Source organism: Abramis brama, assembly GCF_963993115.1.
Source record: "Abramis brama genome assembly, chromosome: 3".
Classification (NCBI taxonomy): domain Eukaryota; kingdom Metazoa; phylum Chordata; class Actinopteri; order Cypriniformes; family Leuciscidae; genus Abramis; species Abramis brama.
In genome coordinates this window covers 12,584,683-12,603,141 of record NC_139965.1, presented here as the reverse complement: position 1 = coordinate 12,603,141, position 18,459 = coordinate 12,584,683, and the positions used below count along the sequence as shown (strand labels likewise).

General features: G+C 36.4%; 2 protein-coding genes across 2 annotated transcripts; both read left to right on the top strand.

Moving 5' to 3' along the window:
- The first annotated feature begins 314 nt into the window (after nt 1-314).
- On the top strand, nt 315-3,547 carry ponzr4 (plac8 onzin related protein 4). Its single transcript, XM_084108615.1, has 4 exons — nt 315-347; nt 544-673; nt 834-988; nt 2,843-3,547. Exons 2-4 carry the CDS (start codon nt 571-573, stop codon nt 2,963-2,965), a joined length of 381 nt encoding a protein of 126 aa, XP_083964741.1. The 5' UTR covers nt 315-347; nt 544-570; the 3' UTR covers nt 2,966-3,547.
- An 11,715-nt stretch (nt 3,548-15,262) lies between these two features.
- ugt5g1 (UDP glucuronosyltransferase 5 family, polypeptide G1) lies at nt 15,263-18,317 on the top strand. Its single transcript, XM_084108207.1, has 2 exons — nt 15,263-15,413; nt 16,073-18,317. The coding sequence occupies exon 2, from the start codon at nt 16,084-16,086 to the stop codon at nt 17,668-17,670; it is 1,587 nt and encodes a 528-aa protein (XP_083964333.1). The 5' UTR covers nt 15,263-15,413; nt 16,073-16,083; the 3' UTR covers nt 17,671-18,317.
- The last annotated feature ends 142 nt before the right edge of the window (nt 18,318-18,459 follow it).

The window sequence follows — 18,459 nt, the reverse complement described above, 5'->3', positions numbered from 1 at the left end:
GAGTTTCACTATATTAAAACCCTGCATCCAAATACAGATTGTGACATTTATCTCACCTCATTGCACCTGTTTAGGTACTTTCAAAGGACAAAGTGTAATACAATAGGGATAACCACGTCGTATTTCTTGTCCATTTTTCTTGCATGCTTGTCATTTTTCTCATTATTGCCATGCTCTGATCTGATGAAAGCACAACTAGAAAGTTGTTCTTTGATAAGCATCCTTTATGTGCGTATACGAGTGAGAATCTACGTGTAGACATTCCCGACATCCTCCCTCCCCCTAAATAAATGACAGCATCGCCCTCACAAGGTGTCAGTCTTCTGCTGAACGTTCCTCTGTCCCAGGTAAGACCAAATCTGCTGCTGGAGCAACTGTTGAGCCAAGTGTTATTGTTTTTAGAATTTGGAATTTAGAATTTTCTTTATGGAAGCAACAAAGTAACACATTTTAGTGTCTGACGTTTGAAGTCACCTGTTATATTAATTGCTAAAATTCTGCTTTAGATTCTTTATAGTTCTTTCTTTCTTTCTGGGATTTCAGTGTTGTTGAATCTGATACTCATTCATCATGGCAAGCAAAATGGTGATTCAACAACCCAGGCCACTAGTGGTGTCTGCAGCATCAGACCAGTGGTCCACCAGCATCTGCGAATGCGACAACGTTAATGAATGTGAGTTTGTGTGTGTGTGTGTATAAAACAAATAGTGAATTAAGGCTTTTTAAGAAAGGTGCAATCTCTGAGTGCTCTAGAAACTCTCTGATGTGTTTAGCAGGTGCACAGTCGGATTGTTTAGGCAGAATAATGACTTGAATTGGTCGGTCTTCTGTAGGTTGTTTCTCTGTGTGGTGTTTCCCTTGCTTCGCCTGCATCACAGCCAGAGATCATGGAGAATGTCTGTGTCTCCCTCTCCTGGACAGCTGCGGGTGTATTCCTCCTGTTACTCTCTCCATGAGGGTGTCCACACGACGACGATACGGCATCACGGTAAAGACGAGAGAAACTTTATGATAACCAAAGCATAGATTAGAAAGAAACTGCATCATTTTGTGTTATTACAAGCTGAATCAATAGACCTTAATCAGGGTAGCGCCATGTTTAATTTTTGACAGGAATGAAAATGAGGCTGTGAGGGAACGAACGAGTGCGATCAATGGATCGTACTGTTGTTGTTTAACAACATACGTTGTTGAGCTGACGAAACTTTCAGTAGACAAAAACACAGTTTTAAAAAGGTGTGAGTTTTACAGTGCGTGCATAATAGGCCTTCACAGCAGCGCCATCTTCTTTTTTACGGGAATGAAATTGCCTCTGTGAGGGATATTATCACTTCAGTGGGTTGTACTGTTTTTAATGTGTTTTTGGATTGGTCTGCTGTGCTGACGAAACACTGCAAACCCATACAACAATTAACCATGGTTTTATTATAGTAAAAGTGTAGTAACCATGTTTTTTGGGGGGGCGGATTGATTACCAGTTGTATAACCACAGTTTTACTACTAATACCATGGTTAAACTATGGTAATTGTAGCAAAACCATGGTTCATTTTTGGTTACCATGGTTTACCTACAATAACCATGTTTTTTGTTTAGTTTTTTTGTAGTAAAACCATGGTTAATTTTCGAAAGGGAATATCTTTTCGAGAAATTTCAGTAGACACCCCAGACAATATGAGCTGTGGAAAATTATAGCTAAGTGATCTAGGAGCTTTATACAGCTTTCCACAGTGGATGGATGCAACTGAAAACATGGTAAGTCCCTCACAGCTCACTGTGGCGATGCTCTGAAGGTCTATTGAGCTTGTAGTGTAGAGCTTATGTGCCATCTTTGATTTTTAATGGGAATGAAAGCGAGGCTGTAAGGCAGGGATAGGCAACTCCGGTCCTGGAGGGCCACTGTCCTGCAGAGTTTAGCTTCAGCCCTAATTAAACACACCTGAACAAGGCAATCAGTGTTTTCAGGATTACTAGATAGATACAGGCAGGTGAGTTTTTATCAGGGCTGAAGCTAAACTCTGCAGGACAGTGGCCCTCCAGGACCGGAGTTGCCTATCCCTGCTGTAAGGGATAGACATGCATCCCTTCAGTGGGTTGTACTAGTGTTATTTAATGTGTTTTTGGATTGTTCTTCTTATGAAACAAACACTGCAAAAAACATAATTCCAAGAAATTTCAGTAGACAAACTCTAGACAACATGAGCTCTGGTTGAAAATATAAGTGATCTAGGAGCGTTACATAGCCATTTACAGCAGATGCCATTGAAAACACAGTAAGTCTTTCCCTCACAACCTCGCTTTCATACCTGTCATGGCGCTGCTCTGAATAAGGTCTATAAACTATTGAACACCATCACATTAGCTGTATTGTAATGCAACAGAAAGAAAGAAAACAGAACACTGAATGAAGAGTTGATTATAGGTCAGTGTGGTGGCAAACAATTTTCTATTACTGAATAAGAGACAAACATGTAACAATTGTCTTTAAAGATTATTTATTCCCTTGCAAGGAAAGGTCAGCAGTCATACAAAGTGCTTGCAAAGTGTGACCATAAGAGACGGGCATCATTCCTTCTTTATAGTCCCTACTTATAGTCCCTACCAAGGTTGTTTCTCTAGGACAAATGAAGATACTTCTTAGCCATAACTAACACTTCGTTAGGACAAATGAAGATATTTCTTAGCCATCTTATCATGCTACCTTGAGTGGAGCCCCTCTGTCTCGGTCATAAATTACTTTTTGTCACACATTACTTTTTGTCAAGTCACCTATACGTATTTCTTCCACAGTCAAGGATCTTATATTGTGGTTCATTATGTTTAACCCCTGTTTTCTTCACGCAGGACTCTATCTGTAATGACTGTGTGTACTCTTACTTCTGCGGACCGTGCTCATGGTGCCAGATCAGACGGGAGATGAAGGCAAGACTAACACCTATCACTCTGTTCAACAACAGGCCAACCTAAAGAACACCATCATCTTCCTCATCTCTATTATCATTTACACAATACATTCTCTAAAGCGTTCTGTCCTTATCGGATCACAGTCATGTCTGTCCAAAACACAAAGACATGCTGTTCTGCGGGTGTAATCAGAGTTGTTGATCTTCCTCCCACACACACACTGACCTGAGATCAGCCCTTTAGCATTGCATTGTATGGGAATGAGTTTAAGATGTTGTTGGTGTACAGCTTTAATCCAGGAAGTGGAGAATTCTGAACAATGGATTCCCTCAAGGAAAATGCCGATTTGGGATTCTTAGTGTTACAGCATGTTTAGTGCCTCACCACATTCATTATTTTTATTATAGATTGTTGTAATTATTAAAGACATGGCATATTCTTTTCTTTTTATCTCACACTCTATATCTTTATGAAAATATCTGTTTAATGAGATTTTCACTGTAGTTGGAAAGTTGTTATATTGAGCCATTGATATGTGACACTGGAGGTTTGATATTAGGAAAAGATGTTTTAGTGCGTGTCTGTTTGTGCAGATCTGTAAATGATGAAATTAATAGAATATAAAAAATGTCAATAAAGCTGATTAAAAATATAAGGATTTGTGTTTCATGCTCTATCAACAAAAAAATCATTTTTAGAAATTATCCTTAGGAACATCTACACACCCTTTGGCTACCGTTTTCCACTTTTACATAAAATTGAATAAGAACTGGGGCTGACAAGCTCAAAGCGCCATTCAACTAACTGGTGCTAAATGTCCATTAATATCAAGAGGGCCTAGGAAAAAATGATCATGATTTAGTTTTTTCATATGAATGTTTTATAGGTATTTCATTAACACAATTAAAGGTAGGGTAGGCTAAAGCTTTGAAAGCATAAGATCCCGCACTCCCTTCAGAGCGTCTCCAAAGCCACGCCTCCTTCAAAACATGAACACACACAGCCAGAGCAGAGTCTGCAAAGCGTCACAAGATACGCTGTTAAATTTCTTCATGTTTCAAAGCACATGACATTACAATAATAATGAACGTGAACAACTTAGAGGGCTCTGACTTGTACCACCTGACTGTTGCAGGATCAATTTCGTAGTGTTGGCATTGAAACGCATAAATCCAAAACCAAAAATCCAAATCCAAAAACAGCTCTGGGTTGAAAGTCATGGGTATAAGCTCATTGTTTTGGTTCACGGGGAACTGTAAAAGGTTTCTGATGTTTGTTTGCGGCACTCAGTGACTGACGTCTGTCTACAACTCTGCATAGCATAAAACACACTGGCAAACAGGTGCGTGGAGATATGCAAATTTATCGGTTGACTGGCCGAATGCAATGATTGGACGAACATTTTTTGGACCTGAGACTTCCACAGAAGATATATGTACATTTTTAAAATATTTAGACAACTTCTATTATTGATTGCTATCAGGATGTGAAGAGAGTTTTAACCGGTATAACAAATATTGTTTATAAAAACCATTGCCTAAACTAAAATATTGGATTGGATTCCAAGAACCATCATAACTGCTATCTGATGATGGGTATCAGATATCAACTGCATATAGAACAGACTTGAAATGAATTGACGAAGGGGCTTACGACACGGGTAACTCATAATAACTTTGCGCCTGTGAATATTAATATTAATCTACATTTCGGCCTAGCATCAGTACCATTAGTTGTATAGTGCTTTTTTTATATTTTTTTTAGCTTGTCAGCCCCAGTTATTATGAACTTTTTTGTAAAAGTGGAAAACAGCTGCTTAAGGGTGTGTAGAAGTTTCTAAGGTTACATTTTTTTGCAAACACAAAATTCAATCATTTACAGGTCTGGACAAACACTAAATGCTAAATCGTTAATTTTTTTGCCATAAAAATATGGGAAGTTGAAAAAATTAAATGTTTGCATAATATGTAAACATGAAATAACAGCATTAGTCATCTAGGGTCATCTTTACATTGCAATGTCCATAGTTTTTTTTTTTTAATGAAATTGAATTAGGCCTGTGGCTGTCAAGCTCCAGAACTAAAACATGGAATAAACATCAATTCACAGCATATATAGAGTCATCTTTACATTGCAACCTCCATAGTTTATTGAAAATTAATAATTAAAAAATGGTGTTGCGAACACGTATGACTTTCTTACATTAAATCGAATGAGGCCAGTGACTGTCAAGCTCCAGAACTACAAATCAGCTACTTTAAATTACAATATGACCTTTTCCTGAAGCATAATTACCTTTCAGGTCCTGAGGGGAACCCATGTGCAAAAATATATGGGTAACAAGGAAACTTTCTTCATTCTTGTATTCAAATAAGCCATGATTTCTTTCCGTTGAATTGTTAAGCCACACTGAGAAAAACAATAAGTAGAATTTACTCAATTTTAATAAGGCAAGTTTTTGCACGAATTTTTTTCAAGTAAATTTCACATTGATGGAAATTAAGTAAATCTACTTAACTAAGCCGAGTAAAATTCACAAAGTGAATAAGTACATATAACTTGGCCTGTTAAATTATATTGAGTAATTTTTACTTACAAATATGATATAATTAATATAATTAAGTAAAACCACTTGATATTTTAAATACATTTTACTTGTTTTATGCAGTGCTGGTAATTATTTTAAATTAAATTAAATGTTACTCTTATAATGTGACAAAATAATACTGTGACAATGTGCAGTTAAGAGTAATTTATTAAGAAATAAGCATATACAGAAACCTATAATGACAATAATAACAATTCAGTGTGTTCGGTCTCTCTCTTTGTCCCTCTCAACCGGTTTACAGCAACGGAGGCACAAAGGGCTGAATGCATTTGAGAAATATCCTGAAATTAAGAAAAGAGAGAGAGAAAAAAACAATAATCAGTAAACAGCAAATACTTTTAAATTAAAAGTTAATTAATTTGCATTCACATTATTCATTTCATTTAAACCAAATCATTAAAAACATCCTGCATGACCTTACTCTCATAGTCAATTTACACACATTAATGCTAACATGTGACACACAGCAGATATCAAGGCTACGAATTAGGCATTTGGGAGTACGAATTATTGTCATTTACAACGTGGGCACGATTTAGTAAAAGCACCATTTAATAGATAGTATGCACGATTTAGCAAATGAATGAGGAAATGAATTATATTGTGCACGATGAGGGAACGAGAACCTTCTCACTTAGGCCTATTGTTAATTTGTGGCCAATATTTGTCATCTATAAAGAAAATTGCACACAAAATAACAAATATTAAACAAAAAGATCATGATTTAAGTGACATATTCATGGTTTTTAGGCGTAATTACTGATAAATCGTGTAAAACGTAAAGTTTAAAACAAAAATATGGCTAACGTCTAAACTAACTCGTCATTATATTAACCCTCTTTGAGTCGGCAAAAGTGCCCGCGCGTTTTGCTCGATTTTTTTTCACATAGCAGCAAATTAGACTTATACTCCGTCATTTTTGGTCATAAAGATTACAGACTTAAGAAATATGAAAAAATAAACTGTTAAATGTCTACTTTTTCCACTTTCAATCGAAATAAAACATTGTGCTTTTGTAAAATAAACAGGGTGCTTTCCTCTGCCTCTCCCTGAACTTTTTTCTGGAGCACGTCTCTAAACTTAAGAACACTAAACTTTTCAAATGTATAGCATGAAGTGATGACAAGACAATCGTTGAATTAATCAAAAAATCATTATAAATCTGTAATATAATGCAGTTTTTTACTGTTGCTTACCTGTCGAGAGCCGTTGGAGTGGAGATTCGAAATCCCTCAATCATTGCGTGTGTTCTTCTTTCTGCGCATGCGCAGATTCCTTTCTTCAAGGACTAAATTTTACTTGATTTTTTAAAATTTGCTTCAAGTACTTAATTAATGTATGTAAATATGCCAGAGAGTCAGAAGTCAATTTCACTTGTCTGTTGGATGTCTAATATTTACAAGTAAAAAATGAGTATATAATTAGGATTTACTTAATATACTAAAGTTTTCATTTTTACAAAATTATTCTTAGCAAAAGATACATGATTTTTTCTGTTTTATTTACTTTGACATAAAATCATTTTTTACAGTGCATAACACAGAAGACATTTCTGTCTGTGAGAAGAGCTAGGTGAGTTCATCCGAAAGCTGAATCAATAATAAATCAGTTCTTAGCTTATTTTATTCTGTTCTTATCTCCTTAGTTCACTCTGCAGTGGCTACCATATAGCAACAAACATGATATTTCAGCAGCCTCAGCTGTGATAACAGTGAGCTCGAATCAGTGGAGCACTGCAATCTGTGGATGCTGATGACTGCCATGTCTGTGAGTTTGAAGTGCTCATCATCATTTCGAGAGATTCATTCAGTAATTTATCTATTTTTGTATTTCCTACTCTCCAGGCTGCTTCACCACATGGTGCCACACCTGCTTTACTTGTTCCACAGCATCAGATTTTGGGGAGATTTGCTGTCTGCCCCTGTTTGACCTTGTGCGTCATCTGTGAGAACTTGATTCAACATACAAGTAGCCTATGTGTTGCATAAATGCATAAAATGTCTATGGGTCTATAACATGAGTTTTTGGACACATGCCCTACAAATACCATTGCTATTTGGACATGTCGTTAAGGATTCTTTGAATATAATATGGCATGTGAATAAGGTAACCCAGTATAAGTTGCAATCTATGATAACATGCCGTCATATGAAAGATCAGTTTCGCTAATTTGTGTTTCCGAAGTGCACAGAACTTGCTACATTTCTAAACATACAGTAATACTTGCAGTTCAATTTGGTTTCAGAAACATTTGGGATTCTGTGAGTTCATTCAGTGAAAGATTCGTCAAGGTAACTGTGACTCGTAAGTTCATGAATATTTGCGGGTGATTCTAATCTCGTGAGAATCTTTTGTTGAGAATCGCGCTGTTTGTTTTTGCATGTCGTTCGCAAGGACAACTCAATACAAAGAGGCATTTTCTATAGTCATTATTTTGTTGAATGTGATCTATTTCATCATATTCAGTTCAGACGTAAACTCGCGTTTGCAACTCGGGGTAAAATACTCTTTATAGTATAAAAATTCCTTTAGTCGAGACGCTGGAGATTCACGCTGAGTGTGAAAAAACCCCAGTGAAACTCAGAATATTATACAAACCTGCAATAATTAAATGTTAAATTACACAAATATACTTTATTTTTACTTTTTGCGCCCTCTACTGTACAGGCATGAATTTGCATTTTCTTCAGCCTAAGGCTTATTAATTTCACCTTTGGTGTGAAAGGGCCTTTACATTTGCCAAAAATATAACTTTTTTTGTTGTCATTAAAGACAAACAAGAAAAAGTAACGCAAAAAATAACATGATGCATTACTTTCAATAAAAAGTAATGCAATTACTTACTTTTAATTCAATATTGTAACTTTTAAAAGTAACTTTCTCCAACACTGGTCAAGACAATGGATTACTTTAATTTTTCAAATCTTATAAACTTGAATTCAAAATCCAATACAGTTCACTGAGTTGAAGCGAAGAAATAAGTTCAAATAGCATAACGGGGCAATCATTTTTTTACAACTAAATATGGTTTCCCAGACAGCAACATAGTGTCGGCCCAGATCCGGCCCACATCCGGGCCATGTGGAATCCACGTGTACCAGATGTGGGCCGGATCTGGGCCGACACTATGTTGCTTTCTGGGTTACTTCTCTACAGGGGGGTTTGGCATCGACTGTTTGTATGTGACCTTTTTCATACTGTTTCCCATATACCATCAATTGCTTAAATACATAGTCAGATCTATGCACAAACGCACACACACATACTCACTATATTCATTTTTAAGCAAAGTTTCTATTAGGTCAGGACAAGGCAGCACTCTTTGGAGCTTGCAAAATATGAGAAATCATTAAGGTACAATATTCTCAGTCAGCTCCAAATATAACATTAGTATTCCCAGAGGCAGAATGTTTTGTACCAGGTAATTTGAACTATAGAAAGTAACAGAGGAAAGAGGAAGCTGTGGTTTTGTGATAAAGTCCATGAAGTGAGTCATAGCCTGGAGTCATAGTCAGCAATTACACCTGCCTTTGTTGCCTTTGGCAGCTCGCCTCCTCTTTCAAACTGAATGTTTGAGATCTTTTTCAAGATAAGTCATCTACAAGTTGTTTGCGTTGATGATTTTGTAGCTTGTTGGACTGTTTTAAGACTTCTTCATGTGTCGAAAATGGTTGTTGATGTCTCACTCAGTTCTAAAAATAAGTTTAAATATGAAATGTTAAGGTTAGCCATTATTAACTGTTGCACCCAGGTCTTTTAAACATTAAATAAAATATTAGTTCTGTTCACCACTTTGAGGGTCACATTAACACTGAACATTTGAACTTTGCACAGATGGACCAGTTTTCTGCTCAACCAGCTTAACACTGCAAGCCTCGACTGTTGGCAGAAACAAGTAAGAGTTTCACAAAAATATTCAAACCATTCTGTGTTTTAAAGCTTATGCACATTCACAAGCTTTTAAGTTTGCACAGATTTTGTTAGTTAATTGCGCTCTTTGCTGTGCCAGTATGTGAATCTGCCAAACAAATGCATATAATAGCTAACACACAAGTAACAATGTTAAACCTCTTGCTGCTTGGTGAATACAAGCCTATTGTCATTTCTGTTTGTTGTGTTCATTATTGGAAAAGCCTGCCTATAAAGCATAGCACAAAATTCTAGGGAAAACATAAGTTCATTATTTTTAGATTGATGTATTATGTGTTTTTGTTTCTATTTAATGACATTTATAGTCAACTATAGTCACTGTAGGTATATATATATATATATATATATATATATACAGTACCAGTCAAAAGTTTGGAAACATTACTATTTTTAATGTTTTTGAAAGAAGTCTCTTATGCTCATCAAGCCTGCAGTTAAAAAACAACAACAAAAAAAAAAAACAGTAATATTATGAAATATTATTACAATTTAAAATAATGGTTCTCTTTTTTAATATACTTTAAAATGTAATTTATTTTTGTGATGCAAAGCTGAATTTTCATCAGCAAGTACTCCAGTCTTTGGTGTCTTATGATCCTTCAGAAATCATTCTAATATGCTGATTTATGATCAATGTTGGAAACAGTTGTACTGCTTAATTTTTTTTTAATAACCTGAGATACTTTTTTCAGGATTATTTGATGAATAAAAAGTTAAAAAGAACTGTATTTATTTAGAATAGAAATCTTTTGTAACAATATACACTACCGTTCAAAAGTTTGGGAACAATAACAATTTTTTTTAAAAGAAATTAGTACTTTAATTCAACAAGGATGCGTTAAATTGATAAAAGGTGATGGTAACGATTTATATTGTTAGAAATGTTTTTATTTTGAATAAATGCTGTTTTTATGAATAAATGCTGTTAACGTTTTACTCATCAATGAATCCTGAAAAAAGTATTCCAAAAAAATATATTAAACAGCACAACTGTTTCCATCATTGATAATAACATTGAAGAGTATCAAATCATCATATTAGAATGATTTCTGAAGGATCATAAGACACCAAAGACTGGAGTACTTGCTGATGAAAATTCAGCTTTGCATCACAAAAATAAATTACATTTTAAAATATATTAAAAAAGAGAACCATTATTTTAAATTGTAATAATATTTCATATTACTGTTTTTTTTTTTTTTTTTTTTTTTAACTGCAGGCTTGATGAGCATAAGATACTTATTTCAAAAACATTAAAAATAGTAATGTTTCCAAACTTTTGACTGGTATATAGGGCTGGGGTAAACGATTATTTATTAAACGATTAGTCGGGCGATTATTTTATCGATTAGTCGACTAATCTAACGACTAATTTGATAATTTTGAATTTAATTATCCTGTCTGTTATTCGCATATCTCTCGAACCGTTACTCAAATTAATCAAAATGGATTTATCACGTTTATACTATATTATTCAGAAGTAAACATTGTAGCTGACAGTGTGTTTATGTCAGAATGTTTATTTATCAATGTGTGGAATGGTGCGCTGTGATTGGTTGAGCGGATTTATCACATTCTGCAGAGAAAGGAGACTGGCGTTTGTCGCGGTTTGGAAAGAAAGGGAGAAAACATGACAGAATAACACGGCGGGCGGTGTGTGTGTGGCGAGCTGTACCTCCGGGAATGGTACAAAAATAATAATAATAATAATAATAAAGAAGCGTCGACGCAAAAAATATGACGTCGACGTCATCGACGCACCGCTACAGCACTAATATATATATATATATATATATATATATATATATATATTAAAATAAATTACATTTTAAAATATATTAAAAAAGAGAACCATATAATGAGAATAATATTTCATATTACTGTTTTTTTTTTTTTTTTTAACTGCAGGCTTGATGAGCATAAGAGACTTATTTCAAAAACATTAAAAATAGTAATGTTTCCAAACTTTTGACTGGTATATAGGGCTGGGGTAAACGATTATTTATTAAACGATTAGTCGGGCGATTATTTTATCGATTAGTCGACTAATCTAACGACTAATTTGAATTAATTATCCTGTCTGTTATTCGCATATCTCTCGAACCGTTACTCCGATGGATTTCAAACTCGGCAGCTGTCTGGGCACGAGTAAGTGCAGTGCCAAGTTTGACGTTGTTTGGATGAGAAATGCAAAAGATATTGTTAAATATATCAGTAAAAGAAGCACTTAGAAGGTTGTGGTTTAAAAAATAAACATTCTGACATAAACACACTGTCAGCTACAATGTTTACTTCTGAATAATATAGTATAAACGTGATAAATCCATTTTGATTAATTTGAGTAAAATTTTTATTTTCTTTACCAAGAAAGTGGCAAGATGAAAACCACTATTTTCTGTTTCAAACTTTCACATAGCATCTTTAGGTTATAATAACATAAATAATTCAAATCCAGATTTTGATTTTCAAAGATTTATTATAAAAACAGATTATTTTTTCCCAAAAATGCAATAAATTCATGATACGTTTTTTTTTTAAATGCAATTAATCCATTGAATCAATATAAAAGTTATTTTTCATATTGAAACTGTTGAAAATACACAACAAAGTAAGTTGATCCACATGACAGCCTCTGAACTCGGTCAATACTAATCTTATATTTAGCACGTACTGGACTAAACATAGGCTACATTCAATCAGCCATCGCTAAGAAATACCTTCTGAAATTTTTTGACGGCGATCAGCTGTAAAATGGCTTGGTCCTGCTCGGTTTTCGTTGACTGAGTACAAGAATTGAAAGTTTTTTAAAAGATCCCCTGGGGTTAACGTGTCAGCATTCGACATAAGTTTGACGCTGTCGTGTGAGAACAAGCAACAGTCGGCATTTCTCTTCCTCCCGCGTGCCTCATCTTGTTAATCTCCTCACGTAAATGATTAGATTTCGATGGCTTACGTTTCTTCCCTACGGCAGAATCCACCACAGGTTCATCAATGCCGTCAAATGTATTCATTTTTTTTTTTTTTTTGTTGATCAAAAAGTGCAAAGTAGATAAGGAAAACTAGGATGCCGGGTGTATTCAAAGCGCCACCGTTACTGTTTACAATGCGTGGAATGGTGCGCTGTGATTGGTTGAGCGGATTTATCACATTCTGCAGAGAAAGGAGACTGGCGTTTGTCGCGGTTTGGAAAGAAAGGGAGAAAACATGACAGAATAACACGGCGGGCGGTGTGTGTGTGGCGAGCTGTACCTCCGGGAATGGTACAAAAAATATGACGTCGACGTCATCGACGCACCGCTACAGCGCTAATATATATATATATAAAAGAAGCTGTTACAATATAAAATGGATAGTAACTGCAGAAAATAATTCTTAATCAATGCTTTTGTTTTCCCCTTCAAAATATCTAAAAATCCATTGAAGAAGCTGTGCAAGACAAGACTTGTTTCAGTGAGAGGATATTTAATCTGGTTTGTTTAATCTCTTCCAGTTTTTCTGTTTTCTGCATTGAATTCTGAATTGACAAACATATTTAAAGGCTTGCATTTTTTAAAGTACTTAACGTTTTTTGGTACCGAGAACTGCAAAATTTGACTGGTACCAACTACTAAAACTTTGGTTCTGTGCCAACCCTGCTTTAAAACAAGATAAAACTATTAGACAATGGGGTAAAGAAAATAATTCAAGATATATTCTCAGAATGTGCACAAATTTGTTTATCAGGTAAATTTATCTCATTTTTAGGATGTTTAGGTATTTTTGTTGGAAAACGACAAATGCACTATTTTAGAAAATTATTATTATTATTTTTTTTTGTCATTTGATGTTTTTGCAGTATCCAGCAGCCTGTATGCATTTTAGCAATTTAGGTTGACCTTATAGTTCGGGGCACTTCCTGGAATTTCCCAAAACAGCAGCAGGAATTTGGTGGCTTGTAGTCTGGATGAGGCAAGACTTCTGTTGACTGTCTCAGCAAGTTCAATTTAAGCTGTATTTTCTCTTTGCGAGTTTCTTTACACTGAATAAAATGATTTTTACAATTATTTATCACAACTTAAATTTAGCATTTTTGTTGTTGTGATGACTCAAAAATCCAAGTTGATTAAGTTTAAAATTTTAAGGGATTATTTAAGTTGAAACTACATAATATTAGTTGTTCTAATATTGTAATGTACAAGCAGATCTTGATTAGTAAAACCTTCCCAGACAGCAACATGGTGTCAGCCCAGATCCGGCCGACTCGTGTGGAATCCACATATACCAGATGTGGGCCGGATTTGGGCCGATACTATGCTGGGTTTTTAGCAGTAGCTGATCCAGATCTCCAGACCAGTCCTGCAAGACTGATTATGACTGTATTGCTCTCAAATATTCAAGAAAATTTTCATTTTGCTTTTTTGCATTACAATTTATTATTTTGAAATAGTATGATAAAAAGGATAATGCCGTTGGTTGCAATTATAATCACGTTATAATTGTAATGGTGTAAAACAAATTGACCATTTTAAATAAAAAGTGTTTAATGTCAAATACATTATGATTAGTGCTGGGCAACGATTAATTGCAAATAATCGCATCCAAAATTAAAGTTTGTGTTTACATAATATATATATCTGTGTGTACTGTTATAATTATTTTGTATATATAAATACACACACATGCATGTATATATTTAAGAAATATTTGCATTTATATACTGTATATATATATATTTATATATAATTTATATTATATATATATAAATATTTTATATATAATTTTTCACATTTTTCTTAAATATATACATGCATGTGTGTGTATTTATATATATAAAATAATTATACACAGTACACACACATATGTAAACAAACATTTAATCGATTAATCATTGCTCAGCACTAATTACAATGCAGTTCAATGTAAAAAAAAAAAAATGTATTAATGTATATGTAAATGTATTACATTTGTAAATGTATTACATTAATATAAAGTACAAACTCAGTGTGCTGGATTTTGCTTTGCACAGAACAGATTAGTGATCTTTAGATGAACTTAGATGTTTAAATGCATTTCACTCCAAGAATGACTGATCCAAGCTGTTTTTTGGCAAACAAAACTATGTGTGAGCTGAGTGCTAATAGCCCTTTTGCAGCACCCCAGTTTTGCCTTGTTATTCAGTCCAGAACCTAAAGTTGAACATTGATTCACACAAAGGCTAACAGGGAATCAGTGAGGACATTTTGCTCTCTTTGACTGGAAGCTAATCCAAAACTGTGACCAGAGGCCACTTTAGATCTCATGTTACAGGGCGTGAGAAGGACGTTTAATAAAGAAACACACAGCCTTTTGCCTGTTTTGGCCTGTCTTATACAGTGTGGTTGGAAGTGATCATATCTTTAATGTGTGTGTGTATACATTTTGGAAATCCAAAGCTTGTTTTGGCAGTGTTTGCACAAGACAACCAGAGTGTCGAAGGGAGTGTCTGAGTCATGCAAAAGGTAAAGTAAACCTCCCTGAAAGTTTTTGTTCAGCACGTATACGGGTAATGCCTCAAACAAAGATCAATACCAATGTGCTAAAAAGCCGATATTTTCATAATGTGTTAGATGATATTAACATCCTTGATCTGTGGGCACATGGCTCGATATATCCTGTTAAAAGGCCTCTTGATGGTATGTGTTTTTTGGTATGGATTAATAGAGTGTTTGAGGTTTGTTGTTTGTTGTTGAGCTGAATGCACATATTTGAGCTACACTGTGCAGATAGGTTGGAAGAGAAAGCCAGTGGGAGGAGCTGGAGGGGATGTGGGATTTAGGGAAGGAAGAGAAAGAGAGAAGTTCCTAGCAGTAAGGACTCGGCCATCAAGGATGAGACAAGTATCTTGTACTGAACAGCTGCAGAGTTTTTGTTTTTGCTTTGGCTCAAGATCTGGAGATTATTACGACACAATTTGTTCCAGCTAACAAATGGATTATTATCTACAAACAGGAACAGGTAATTCCAGTATAGTGCTTTAGATGCAGGACAGATCAAACTTAAACACAGAAATGCTCTCGTTCTGACTGTTTTCTTTTAATGCGCTCTCATATATCATTCCTGATGCTTGTTGGTAAATATTATGAAATTCTGAAAAGTTGTATGGTCAGAGCCAAACTTCTTATGTGAAGTTAAAGTTGGTCTGGATTGTATAAAAGTGCTCAAATTATGCCCCAAAATGTATATAGCCTTAATTTATTTTATGTATAGCTTATATGATAATGTATTATTCACTGACCGGCAGTGTGGCAACAGTTCTTCTAACCCTAGACTCAAAGGAAGGAAGGAAGGAGCCATTTAGGAAGATCATGGCCATATTCCAGGATGACAATGTTGTTTTTGCAACAATTTTTGGGCCGGGAAGTTCGTAATACAATATTATATAAGCTATGCATAAAATAAATTAAGGTTATATACATTTTGGGGCACATTTTGAGCATTTTTATACAATTCAGACCAACCTGTGCCTTCCACGTGTTTGTATTTCCATTTTTCAATCACAACCTTATCTATTGTATATGCAAAATGTCTAACTATTTATTTTAGGAGAAAATACTCTGGCTGTAAAATTGTAAACATCTTGCTCTCTCTCTCTCTCTCTCTTTGTCTATTTACAGCTTTCTAAAAGATGGATTTGAGGTCGACACAACTCTCTGCACTGACTTGTCTGCTCTTTGTGTCGTCCTGCTGTCATGGTGGAAATATCCTGGTGTTGCCTGAGGATGGCAGTCACTGGGTGAACATACAAGTCATTATGAGAAATCTCCACACCCGCGGCCATAGCCTCACAGTGGTGCGTTCGTCTAAAAGTTGGTACATCCAAGAGAATTCCTCCCTCTACAACATCGTCACCGTCAGCCCAATGGAGACCGAAGACGTCGGCCCTGACTACTTTAAGATGTTGATAGAGAGGTCGCTAGCACTACAAAGGATGTCGCCCTTCGTTCGTTTCTTTGAACAACAGAAAGATATCACCAACATGCTAAAGGTGTTTCACAACGCAGCACTTCAAATGATTTCCACCATTTTGGATGATGCAGCGCTTGTCGAACGCTTGCGAGAGGCCAAGTTTGACTTGCTTCTAACAGACCCGGCGTTCCCAACCGGAGTCCTTTTAGCCAATTTCCTCCACCTTCCCTTGGTTTACAATGTACGCTGGCTAAATACTGGGGATGCTCACATGCAAATCGCTCCATCACCTCCATCCTACATCCCAACGTATAATTCATTGCTCCACAACCAAATGAGCTTCATGCAACGGACGGAAAACTTCCTACGCCATCTGTTCAGCCTCCTTCAGGAGCGATACATAATCGTGCCGATTTACAACAAACTGCTTGAGCGCCACTTCCCGCCTGGCACTGATCTTCTCTCAGTGCAACAGTCTGCTGACATTTGGTTGATGAGAGTGGACTTCGTTTTTGAGTTTCCACGACCCACCATGCCTAACGTGGTCTACATCGGTGGCTTTCAGTGTCAGCCGGCTCAAGCCCTTCCCGAGGATCTGGAAGAGTTTATGCAGAGCTCTGGAGAGCACGGAGTAGTTATCATGTCTTTCGGAGCTGTGGTCGGTGCTCTCCCTAAGACGATCACAGAAGCCATTGCTACAGCCTTTGCTGAGATCCCTCAGAAAGTCGTGTGGAGGTACCATGGGGAACGACCCTCGACCTTGGGAAACAACACTTTACTCCTAGAGTGGTTTCCTCAGAATGATCTCCTGGGCCATCCGAAGACTCGCATGTTTGTATCTCATGGCGGCACCAATGGCATCTATGAAGCTATTTACCATGGAGTCCCCGTCTTAGCTTTGCCGATCCTCTTTGACCAGTTTGACAACGTTCTGCGGCTGCAGGTTCGAAGTGCGGCTCGAGTGCTTCAAGTCGCAATGCTCACGTCGCAAGAATTCCTCGAAGGCCTCAAAGACGTCCTGGAGAACCCGATGTACCAAAGCAACATCCGCAAACTGTCAGAGTTGCATCGCGATCGGCCCTTGTCTCCTCTTGATAGTGCCACTTTTTGGATTGAGTTTGTCATGAGACACAAAGGAGCAGCTCATCTTCGCTCTGAGGCTAATAATTTGCCTTGGTACTCGTACCACAACCTAGATGTGTTGGCATTTCTACTGGCGCTCACTGCGATTGCTCTTTTGACCTCAGTTTATGTCTGCAAGCTTTTGTGTTGCAGGAAGTCAATCAAAAAGAGGAAGGTGGACTGAACTGAACTTTTGATATGCTCTTGTTCTAGATGTACTTATTGCAAAACTGGGTGAAACTAAATTAAATGTCATGCAGTGCAGGTTCGAAGTGCGGCTCGAGTGCTTCAAGTCGCAACGCTCACGTCGCAAGAATTCCTCGAAGGCCTCAAAGACGTCCTAGAGAACCCGATGTACCAAAGCAACATCCGCAAACTGTCAGAGTTGCATCGCGATCGGCCCTTGTCTCCTCTTGATAGTGCCACTTTTTGGATTGAGTTTGTCATGAGACACAAAGGAGCAGCTCATCTTCGCTCTGAGGCTAATAATTTGCCTTGGTACTCGTACCACAACCTAGATGTGTTGGCATTTCTACTGGCGCTCACTGCGATTGCTCTTTTGACCTCAGTATATGTCTGCAAGCTTTTGTGTTGCAGGAAGTCAATCAAAAAGAGGAAGGTGGACTGAACTGAACTTTTGATATGCTCTTGTTCTAGATGTACTTATTGCAAAACTGGTACTTATTGCAAATCTTTCTAAGAGTGTATGCTATTCTAACTGTGGTGTCTTCACCAGAAGAAGCCAACAAGATGTATCCCCAGTTCAGCCTTGATATTGTTCCCTCTCCCACTGTGAATGTTTTCAATCATCATTAAAGGTTCAATAGGCAACGTCTTTGCTTGTTTCTGTTCTAATCCACTTCCTGGTATTTCTTATCTCAGGCCATGTATTCTTTCCTGCTCTCATTCATTTACCACATGTTCACATCTGCAGAATAAAAGCGAATAAGCAGCATTCATAGCACACTACACA

Coding starts and splice junctions, on each gene's coding strand:
- ponzr4 (XM_084108615.1), top strand. CDS start 571: ATGGCAAGCAAAATGGTGATTCAACAACCCAGGCCACTAGTGGTGTCT. Junction 674..833: donor ATGCGACAACGTTAATGAAT/GTGAGTTTGTGT, acceptor GGTCTTCTGTAG/GTTGTTTCTCTGTGTGGTGT. Junction 989..2,842: donor GACGACGATACGGCATCACG/GTAAAGACGAGA, acceptor TTCTTCACGCAG/GACTCTATCTGTAATGACTG.
- ugt5g1 (XM_084108207.1), top strand. CDS start 16,084: ATGGATTTGAGGTCGACACAACTCTCTGCACTGACTTGTCTGCTCTTT.